The sequence below is a fragment of the Aulonocara stuartgranti genome (genome assembly GCF_965226115.1).
Source record: "Aulonocara stuartgranti genome assembly, chromosome: 10".
Classification (NCBI taxonomy): domain Eukaryota; kingdom Metazoa; phylum Chordata; class Actinopteri; order Cichliformes; family Cichlidae; genus Aulonocara; species Aulonocara stuartgranti.
The window spans coordinates 22,999,943-23,011,704 of record NC_138946.1 but is presented as its reverse complement, the minus strand read 5'-3'; the positions used below and the strand labels follow the sequence as shown (position 1 = coordinate 23,011,704).

The 11,762-nt window shown below is 42.2% G+C and overlaps 1 protein-coding gene across 1 annotated transcript; it reads right to left on the bottom strand.

Annotated features, from left to right (window-relative positions):
* Nucleotides 1-3,588: 3,588 nt before the first annotated feature.
* cnga2b (cyclic nucleotide gated channel subunit alpha 2b) lies at nucleotides 3,589-11,225 on the bottom strand. The gene is made up of 7 exons (XM_082548769.1): nucleotides 11,153-11,225; nucleotides 10,243-10,351; nucleotides 10,017-10,127; nucleotides 9,377-9,553; nucleotides 8,784-8,891; nucleotides 8,564-8,670; nucleotides 3,589-5,283 (listed from the first exon to the last, which is right to left on the bottom strand). The coding sequence occupies exons 2-7, from the start codon at nucleotides 10,341-10,343 to the stop codon at nucleotides 3,830-3,832; spliced, it is 2,058 nt and encodes a 685-aa protein (XP_082404895.1). The 5' UTR covers nucleotides 10,344-10,351; nucleotides 11,153-11,225; the 3' UTR covers nucleotides 3,589-3,829.
* Nucleotides 11,226-11,762: the final 537 nt, after the last annotated feature.

Here is an 11,762-nt window from a genome sequence, read left to right as displayed (position 1 = left end):
TTTGAAGTGTGGGGTGGTTTGTTTTTTGTTTTGTTTTGTTTTTTTTGGGGGGGGGGTTCTGTTTTTAATCTTTGACAATACTAACTGCTTTTAGAAACAGGCGCTGTAAACAGATGTACACAGAGATGGATCAGAGATCGTTCTTATTGGTCCTTTTCTTCATTGTAGTCTCACCAGGCTAACTTGACAGGTGGCACCAGTTGTCTTGTACACATAGCAAATAGTGCACCTGTTAAGTGAGACAACTTCAGGGGATGGACAGCAAGTTACAGCGCAAATGGCATATTTTTGTTCATTTAATATGGCAAACAGCTGCTGAGTGTGTTAAAGTAGACCTATTTCCATTTAACTCATTTCCAACTCTATATTTTTATTGGATTCTGATGGAGTGGGGTTGTGTCTGGAAGCTGACCAATCAGAAGAAAGTGATATTTTTGAGACCGTTGCCTTAAAGGGATGAGCTAAAAGGCCTTTTTTTAGACTGGAACTTAGAGACTGCTAAAGATCAGGTCTAAAATAAAGAATTTTTAAATTTTGAATCATGCAAAATTATGCTAAAGAAGTGCCAGAATACATGTTTCTACCTGGAATTGAGCACTGGGAACCAGTGATACAAGATTGATACAAGTGGCTCTCATGCTCACTTTTGCTCCTATTTTTCTATCAAAAAATTAAATGGAGCACAGGCCAACTGAATTTCAACATTATTGTAGTTTTGATGTCTGATCAGTTACCACAATTTCAACACATTTAAATTATAATATTTATTGGGATCAAAACAAGCAGAGTATTAAAGTCTCCAAACTAAACTTTTCAGTCAAATCTAGCTAATCCATTCTCCTCTTAAGGCTATAAAACACTCACTTTATTAGGTACACTTTGCTAGTACTCGAGTGGACTCCCTTTCTTTCTTTCTTTTTCGGCTGCACATCCATAATGCAAATAACCAGTTCTACAACATCTATTGGTCTGGAGATGTGGTGAGTGTGGAGGTCATTTGCATTCAGTAAACCCATTGTCATGTTTCAGAAAATAGTCTAAGAAGATGTGAGTTTGGTGAGATGGAGCCATCAGAAGATGAAAATGCTGGGTGTCGGCTGTGGTGTTTAAATGATTCTCAGTTAGTACGATGAGGCCCAAAGTGTGCCAAGAAAATATTTTTCTCCTTACACCACCAGCAGCAGCTTTCTGACACAAAATTCTGACCCTGCTATCTGAATGTCGCAGCAGAAAAGCAGATTCATCAGCGCAGGCAATGTTTTTTTTTTTTTCAATCTTTTGACCAATTTTGGTCTTAATTGCAGCCTTAGTTTCCTGTTCTTGCACCATGTTTTGTCTTCTGTTGCTATACCCATCAGCTTCAAGGTTTGGCATGTTGTGCATTAAGAGATGCTCTTCAGCATATCTCAGTTGTAACCAGTGGTTTTTTGAGTTAATGTTGTCTTCCTGTCATCTTGAAGCAACCTGACCCCTCTCCTCTGATCACTGGGATCAACTAGACCTTTTCTCCCAGAGGACTGCCGCTCACTGGGTATTTTTTCTTTTTGAGATCATCCTCTGTAATCCTTAGAGATTGCTGTGCAGGAAAACCCAGCAGATCAGTTTTTTTAAATACTCAGGCCAGCCTGTCGAGCACCGACAACCAACCACATGCAAAGTCACTTAAATTGCCTTCTTCCTCATGTCTAAATACACTGATTTGCTGTGGTGCTGTTTTTCTGATCATTTATATGCATTTATGAGTAGTTGAACAGGTGTACCTAACAAAGTGGCCTGTGTATGTACCCAGAATAAGCCTTTCATTTATTTTTAAGTTTGGTTTCAAGGTTTGAGTGGTTTACATGTCATTTGTTTCTTATCAGAGAGAAACAGTATTTATTCATGTTGTCCATGGAAAGTAACTTGAGATTTAGTCATGGTACCTGATACCACCAACTCCTTCAGGGTCTGCAAGGGATATGGGCTATTATGCCTTGCCTCTTTACTGTAGCCAGATCTGATCCGGAGGCATTGTTCCAGTAGAGCTTATCTACAGTGTTCATGCGGTTGAGCTGTATCCTGGAATGCAGAGGCTGAATAGCTGGAAAATCCCCAGTCTCCCCCCGCAGTGAGTAACTTTGCATGAAATAACTGGGAGTAAGTTATTTCATATAGTGGTAGCAGATTGTTTATTTGAAGGTAAGACTTTGGGGAAAGTTGACAGTGAGTAAACTTTGTAAAAATAAATAAATAAATAATTTAAGGTCAATAACAAGTTAGACATGCACTAATCCATACATGCATAAAATACTTTAGGTGCCCTTTGTTGCCACCAAAACAGCTTTGAACCACAGGATCAAGGACACTGGGTTGTACTGTCGTGTCAGACATTAGGATTCTGGCAGTGGATCCTTTGGGTCCTGCTGTAATGGATCATCTTGTTTCCTCGCCTTGCATGGTGGCTGGATGCTGGATTTAGATGTTATCAGACTACAGAATGGCGAGTATTTGTTGTTATCAGTCCCATTCATATTGCTAATAGGCACAGAATTGCGTAGACATTTTTTGGTCCTGCAAAGAAGTGCACATAGAATCTCTGCCAGTAAATACCTAGTAAGCTTGCAAATATTGCCTTTTTACAATGTTGTTGACTCCTAGTGTATTTTAACCCAAATTATGATACTCTCCCCTACACAAGCTGTGTGTATGTTTTAAAGGTATCGTTATCAGTACTGATATTGGCAATACTGGCCGGTATTCGATTGTTACCAAGTAAATATCACAGCATTAATATTTACAATGTGTATGTATGGGTTAGTAACCACTTATAATGGCTATTCAGTGGTTTTATACAACACTGATTTGGAATAACGGCACCAAAAGTTTCCCAGTAGAAGACGTTATTGTTACAGTTTCAATTCAGTTTTATTTATATAGCGCCAGATCAAAACAGTAGTTGCCTCAAGGTGCTTTATAATGGAAGGTAAGGCCTTACAAGAATACAGAGAAAACCTGAACAATGAGACGACACCCTGTGAGAAAACACTTTGGCGACAGTTGGAAGAAAAACTCCCTATTAACAGGAAGAAGCCTCTGGCAGAACCAGGCTCAGGCCATCTGCCACAACCTGTTGGGGTTGAGGGGAGGGAGACAGGTCGCTGTGGAGGAGAACCAGAGATTAATAATAACTCAGTTGAGCAGTTATTCACTTAGCCCATTTTAAGTCACTTTGCTTAAAATGCAAGAAATAGGATCGTTCCATAGATGTCCCTCAAGAGCCCAAGTAAGTCTAACCTGCAAAATAAGGACACGCACAAAAAGATCCCTGTGCAGTTGAACACCGCAAACCATTTCTCTGTGGACCCCTTCCCCTCAAGGAGTGGTAAGAGACGATGTGTGCACACCCAGAGCGCAATATACAGGACATGGAGAGAACTGAGTCTCCTGCTGATGCAAGCAAAAACAAGATGTTTACAGGTGAACTAGAAACTGTAAACTGGAGCAGGTCTCAGGTGTTTAGTGTAGAATCACTCCCTTTATTTTGGTAGCATTTAAATACATCTTTAATTTACAGTTTAAAATATATTCTCATGTATTCCATCTTTTGTTTTGGTTTGATTCAGGAAGTAACTTTAAAACTTTATCTCAGTGTCACTGGTTTATGAACTCAAAGAATGCATGGTCATAGCAGTGTTGTAAATTTTCTTCTTATGTTTATTAACATGCAAACTTCTCTTTGCAATTGCTAAACTGATAAAACCTTCACATAATACAAGTAAAAGCAGAGAAAATGCATCGTATGGGTTTCTTATAGTCTTAAAGAGTCATTCCTATTCCGTTAGGTATTGATCTAAAGTCTTATTGGTGATCCATCTGTATGGGCAACAAACCCAGAGTCATTTTCAGTGACTGTCCCTGCACCTTCATCCATGTCATTCACATTTGCCTCTGCACAGCAGTCTGTTTGATTGAGGAAATGCTCCAGCAGAGTGACACGCTGCTTTAGCCTTTGCTGAGTGTGTGTGTATTCACTGAGTAGCCGGGCAAACCGAGTCTGAAGGGTGTCCAAAGAGGACTCCAACCGTTCCACCTTCTCCTCTGTGTCCTCTTTCTGTAGCCCGCCACTCTGAGCATTCTCATCCAGAAGACCCTCTTTCATCAGAATCTCCCGGCCCCTTTCCTCTAGCACGGTCTTAGCATCTGGATACTCAGTCACTGCCTCCATCAGGTCGTCCTTAGAGAGGCAGAAGAGGTCAGAGTAACCTAAGCTGCGGATGTTGGCTGTCCGACGATTTCCCATTTTACTACCTTTGATATTCAAAATGCTGATTTCACCGAAGCAGCTACCAGCGGTGAGGAGAGCGTACTGTGTGACCCCATCATCAGCCACCACAGCCAGCTTCCCTTCTTTAATGATATACATCTCCTTACCAATGTCGCCCTTTCTGCAGATGTAGTCGCCTGGACTGAAGACCTGAGGGCGTAGTTTAAGCACAAGCTCCACCAGCAGTCCTGCCTCACAGTCTTGAAAAATCCGTACTTTCTTCAGGGTCTCCAGGTGGACATTAATAGCAATCTCAGCCCGCAGCTTGTTTGGCAAATTCTTTAGCACTTCCTGCTCATCTACTGCTTTCTTGTTGGTCCAGAGGTAGTCAAACCATTTGATGACACGTGTCTCCAGTTCTCTGCTGACTTTGCGGAAGTGCATGTAGTGTTTGATGGCATCAATACGAGCTTGAAATTCGGCACGGGTGGCATTCATGTTGGCAATCATAGAGCCAACATTTCCCACAATTGTAGCAAAGATTAATACCCCAACAAGAAAGTCAAAGACCACAAACACGTACTCTTCATCTCGCACAGGGGGAGGCATCTCTCCAATGGTGGTAAGGGTAAGAGTCGACCAGTAGAGACAGTAGACATAACTCTGAGTCAAGGTGGAATACCCGGGTTTAGAGATGTTTGGGAACACCCACGTATCTGAGCCAAATCCCAAAGACTTAGATATAGCATAGAAGATGCAGGCATTCCAGTGAATGATGACCAGGATGTAAAGAACCAAATTGCAGATGCGAAAGATGTTGGGGTAGTTGGTGCGTGTCTCTGTGCGGTCAAAGAATTCAAACATGCGTGGGAAGCGCAGCAGACGGTTAAACCTGAGCTGTGGTGTATGGATGCCTGTGGAGATGTACCCCAGGTCAGTGGGCAGGATGGACAGCAAGTCAAGCTTAAACTGTAATGTACGGATGTAGCTGTCTCTTAGCTTGGCGTGGTCCTTCACCAGCAAACCTTGCTCCAGGAACCCTGAGAAAAATAAATAAAACTCATGTTTAGCTTGGTGGTGGCTGAAAAAAAGTAGAGGGCGGCTCAAATCAAGTTTTTATTTAACAGTTAAACTGGTAGATTAGATCCTCTCAGCTTTAATTTTAGAGTCTTTAAGCACATTGTTCGGTTTTTTTGAGCTGCATAATTTGATAAATCCAAGTGGCAATCTCTGGGTCTGAAGCTAATGCCTAAAGGCCCTTTCACATAGGAAGTGGCATGGGTTGTGCTACATTGTGCTCTCAGACACATTCTTTACTACAGTGCACCAAAACAGTTTCTTACTGTATCAGGCAAACCCCAGCACAACTGGAAGCACCCAGGGAATACTGTACGTGCCACATACTTTGTAGTGTAGTGTGACATACATTCTCGTGATCATACCAGTGCAGCTCATGCTGCTTCCTATGTGAAAGGGCTTTAATTGCCTCAAACGGCATTTTCCTCCAAAGGCCACAGGAGGCTAGCTCTAAAAATATTCATATCACTGAAGTAATGATATGGCTTTCTGCACAGTTAAAAATAATTAAAGCCCATTCAAGATGCTCTGATATTGTTTTTTTTTCCCCCCTCTTCACTAATAAAATGATATCAGTGCACAGGACAGAGTCTATTGATGCACCTTGCTAACCAAGCTAGCATTAGCTATAAATTAGCATGCAACATTCTTCCTCTACATGTGCTCCATGTAAAGTACCAAGAAGCAGATAAAGCTAGTGACTAGGTTAACTCTTTCTCTCTTGGACCATGACCAGGGGTAACCGTTATTGTTTTTTTATGAACTCAGTTGGCTTCTGCCACATTTCAGGCCTGCTTCCACATCAGAAGTTAGAGAATGATCTCTGCTTACAGCTAACTAGGGCTACCATTGGAAACACCTGGGACCTCTATGTTTGCTAGACTTGTTTGACTTAGGTGTCAAAACTCATTAAGTGAAGCATTTAGCACGCTTCAAGCGCTGGTGGACAACATGTCATGCAAAAAAGTGATTGCCTGTATTTAAACTGCTGTAAATAATTTGTTGGCCTATAATATGTGAAATATGTGTCAAATGCATGCCTCATATCAAGCCATCTAGAGCAAACATTAATCAGCATTCCTGTTACAAGTTAGACACCACACTCGCTTTTTGGCAAAATTACTTTATATATCCAGTTAAAAAAACTTGTTGACATTAAAAATGTCTTTTTTTAAGGTGATCTGCCCAAGAGGGCAGCAGACATTACAACAAGTATATCAGTAATTTTGTAAACTAGACTGCTTATAATGTAGGTACAATAAACCAGAGTCATAAAGATACTTGAAAGACGGGTACTTTTTACATTTTATAACCTCTTTCTAAATCTTGTTCATTAAAGTCTATTTACCAATATAGGTGTAGACTTTACATATAAAAAAAAAAAAAACACCTGTAAACACTGTAAATCACTTTTTGACAGACAATCAGTTTTTGGCACTAAAATAATGGAATTTAACAGTACATGGTGCTGTGTGTGTGCTGGAGACACACACACATTTTCACACACATTAATGGTTTTATTTCATCATGCATCCCTGATGTGTTCACAAGCCAATTTTAGCATAGGGTCATCTACATGGTGATATTGTTATTTAGTGGATGTTGTAACTAAAATGTAAAGTTAGTTTGCATTTGATGTGTAAATAACAGGTCCACAACAGGTCCACTGATGATGCCATAGCCCTGACACTACACACTGCCCTGTCACACCTGGAGAAGAGAGACACGTATGTGAGAATGCTGTTTGTAGATTACAGCTCAGCATTCAATACCATCGTTCCCTCGAAGCTGGACAGGAAACTGCAGGATCTAGGACTGAGTAGCTCCCTCTGCAGCTGGATCCTTAGCTTCCTGTCTGACAGACGCCAAGTGGTCAGACTGGGCAGCATCACCTCATCACACTGAACACTGGTGCTCCACAGGGGTGTGTACTGAGCCCTCTCCTATACTCACTCTACACCTACGACTGCACTGCCACTAACAACTTCAACATCATTGTGAAGTTTGCGAACGACACTACAGTGGTGGGTCTTATCACCAACGGTGATGAGACGGCTTACAGGGAGGAGGTCAGCACCCTGACCCACTGGTGTCAAGACAACCATCTCACCCTCAACGTCGCAAAGACAAAGGAGTTGATAGTGGACTTCCGGAGGTGCAAAGAAGTACACACCCCCATCACCATCAACGGCGCTGCTGTGGAGAGAGTGAGCAGCTTCCGGTTCCTTGGTGTACATCTGGCTGAGGATCTTACGTGGTCAGTACACACAAACAAAACAGTGAAGAAGGCGCAGCAGCGCCTCTTCTTTCTCAGGAGACTGAAAAGATTCGGCATGAGCCCCCGCATCCTCAGGACCTTCTATCACTGTGCCATTGAGAGCATCCTCACTGGATGCATCACCACCTGGTATGGCAACAGCACCGCCTACAACTGCAAAGCTCTCCAGCAAGTAGTGCGGTGCTCTGAACGGATAATTAGAGGTGAGCTTCCCTCCCTCCAGGACATCTACAGGAAGCGGTGCCTGAGGAAAGCGGGGAGGATCATCAAGGACTCCAGTCACCCCAGCCATAAACTGTTCAGACTACTTCCATCAGGAAGGAGGTTCTGCAGCATCCGGTCCCGTACCAGCAGACTGAGAGACAGCTTTTTCCATCAGACCATCAGACTGCTGAACACTTCATAGACACCTCAGCTTCACTACTGGAACTTTAACATTATGCACTCCATACTGTACAGTAATGCCACTGTTTTGCACATGTCTCAACTCTGTATATTTTTATATATTTTATTTATTGTTTACTCTATTTAATTTGTAAAATATGTGTACACACACACACACACACACACACACACACACACACACGTAGAAAAATATTTAGTATACACATCCAGAAATGCATACACTATTATATATTGTACATATATTTATTAGTTTCAGATGTAGCCATTCTTGTATTTTGCTTGTTTACATTATTGTATTTTGCACAACTCTGTTGCTTGTGAAGCTCGCACACAAGAATTTCACTCACATGTGCTGTACCAATGTACCTGCACATGTGATGTGACAATAAAAGTGATTTGATTTGATTTGATTTGAAAAGGAAGCAGCGAGGTTTGAATTAGAAAGCTGAGAAAATATAAAATGAACGCAAAACACTGACTCATTCAGCAGAGAGGAAACTATGTCATCAGAGTAATCTAAAATTTAAGAAGGCCAGAAGCTGCATTTTTAGGTGGCTTACCTGTCCGGAGTCGAACACAGGTGTCTGTTATGTATAGAGCATCAGAGAGGTAGTCCAGCACCAGCCAGCAGATGTAGTTGCTCACTTGTAGTTCGTCAAAGCATGCCCTGGAAATGCATTAAAAAAGGATTTAGTGCTCTAGTCTAAGAAGTGAACACTACACTGTACACCCTCTGGAGGCTGCAGGGCCCCACTGACGCACATACTGTAATGTTATTACCTCGCGACAACAAGGAACCAATTGTAGAGCACCGCCAAGGCAATAACAAATAACCAGCGGTAGTATACGTCATCGGAGGGAGACACCACAAACAGATCCCACTTTTTCCTGTAAGCAAAAGGAGACTGTGATTATGACACTCAGCAAAAACTGTTAGTGCACAACAACAGAGAGAAAAACAGCAATATAATGCATCACAACACAATAGCTATATAATTATTTGTTAACAGCCATATGAGACAGCTACTTTTTTTGTAAATGTGACATCTTTCGGGTCATTTTAAAATATTGTGACGTTCTACTAAATGTAAAATATTTAAAGCTCAGTTGAGCTATCTTCTTTTCCTTACATAGCACCTTGCAGTAAACCTATATTTCAGCAAGGACAACATAAATTACAGCCTCAGCACTGAGCGGAATAAACACTGTCTGTAACTCTGGGTGTCTCTACAACTTAATAAGACCTTTCAAGGATTTATTTTAGCCATGAAGCAGAAGGTCCCGTCGTGATTTGTACAAGTGTAACTCTGTACTCCTTATGCATGTACATGAAGGTGTACATAGTAAAGGTTCAGGGTGGTAGCCGGGCATACCTAAAGATCCCTTTGGCATTGTTGCCATTGGCATCCAGTTGTGTGTTGCTGATGCGACTGGGGGCCGTTCTCAGCTCAGGGCCACGAAAGCGTTCCAGGAAAGAGTCTGGCCTCTCCTCCTCCTCCAAAAGACTCCTGTGTGCCCATTCCCGCAGTCTCACCACCAGGCTCACCAGTCTGACACACAAAAGGAACACAACACCGCATCTTTAGGCAGCTTTATAACTTAAAATCATGTCAAAATGCATCAGTTCAAACACAGTTAATGTGCGAAACCATCACAGAGCTGCAAATTAGAGCACATGATTTGAGACCTCACTTTGTCTTTCCTTTTCTATCTGTAGGACTGGAAAATCTTGAAAAGTCTGAATGAAAAAAGGGACTCTAAATTCCTGCAACCCATCAGAGGTCAAAGGATTTTCACTGGACAAATGTAATGAATTTTGTAGCAGTCGACGACCTTCATGAAAAAAGACAAAAAGCTCTTCTATAGCCATTTCTACAAAGCCAGACCTTTGCCACAAAAAAGTTATTTAATATGTAATAAGAGCTACACAATAATCTTTCAGCTCCTTGAATCAGTCCATTTGAAATTGCCATACCATACTGACGTGCCACAGCTGAGTCATCACAGGTTTACCTTGAGATGGCTCCGGTCCTTTGAAAAGAATTTCTTGAACTGCCTCCATGAGGGTCGAGAGCAGCGACTCTTTGCAGCTCCGAGGATGTGTCATCACAGATCGATGGGACCCTAGTAGGAAAAAGTGACAGCCCGGCTTCTTTAAGCCATTACGAGAGCCTCTGTTTTGTGTCTCTGAAGGAAACCTCTGAGAAAAACATAATGAACATGAGGAAGCTCTTGTTACCTGCTGAGAATGCTCTCTGCTCTCTCGATTTCCTCCTCCAAGCTGGTCTTCACTGACAGATTGTGGGGAGACCGATCTCTCTCTGCCAGCTGGCCCGTCATCTTTAGATCTGACAGTACGGACAAACACTAATATTAAAGACCCACTTACAGCCATTTAATCCATATTGTGGAGTGTTGGACATGCTCTCCTGCTTCAGTTACACTGTGGCAGGAGAGAAAAGTGTTTATGGTGCATGTCTCAGATAATAGTCAGGGGACTGGGGCGGTGGGGGACAACTGGGACTATGGTAGATAGTCCCTAACCTAGCCCATCATACAGCAGGTGGTTGCTGTGACGACTCATGAGAAATAAAAAGCTCAGTTTTATGGACGCAGCAGCACTTTAGATACACAGTCAAAGTTCAGTTAAAGCCCAAAAAGTCACATTAAGGCTGCTGTTCTCCCTGCAGCACAGACAGATGATGAGGTGCTTAGATGACTGTTACCATTGTGTGACTAATTGGTGGGTCATTAATGAAAACACACACACACACAAAGCCATCCTGGAGCTCTGCGGCTCAGTGAACCAGTCAGCTGCTTTCCCTCAGGAACCACATCGCTTAGGAAACCAGGCTGCTGAGAGAGCGCAAAGTGTGGCATGACATAACAGCACGATGGCTGCTGAGGCCACAAAGAGTGATAATTCACCCCTAAAGTCATCCAGCTGCCTGCCAGTCCACACTCTGTAACTTTACTAATGTGGAGATGAGACTTTTTTCCCTCTACTTTTGCAAATAATTATTAATTCCGCTTATTGAATATGTTACGCAACACAACTTTTTTCCACAGTGCTTCACAGCAAATGTAGATTACTAGCATCATAATAAAGTATATGCCAAACTGGCCTCAGCTTAAACATATCAGCCTACCTCTGGTTTCCTTGAATTAGTCCAAAAAAAAAAAAGCGCTGGTCTTCACCAGCCAATCCATCCTTTGTGCCCACGCCGGATGCAAGTCCTGCTCTTGCACCATTCTCGGTTGTGAGCCTCCTCTCGAAGAGCGCTCTCCTCACATGCGTGAGCACGTGGTCCACCTCATCCTCAGATGGGCTGAGTGCCGAGGAAGCAGGTAGGGGTGGGAGATGGAGGGTGTGGAAATCTTTCAAGTAGTTGAGAGCCTTGATGTCAGCATCAGACTGAAGAGTATTCTAGGAAAACCTTGTTCCTTTTAACTTTTATTACTCAGGAGAATCGTGAGAAACAGAACAAAAGAATGCAGCCAGTTCACCTGATTTATTTGATTTTCTTTATATATGTAGTCTGCCTGATTCATATTCTCAGCATTTCTTAATCTGACATTTTTTATATTTGCTTGACAGCTCATCAGCATTTGTAACATATCGGCTTAATGACATATCATAACCCTTGTTCGCTTGTGAGCCCTCTCATAAACACAATGATAACTTTTCTTAAGCTCATTCATGTCTGAGCAGATGGGTCATTTTAACAGTAGTCGGTTTGGCTCAAAGAGGTGTGCAGT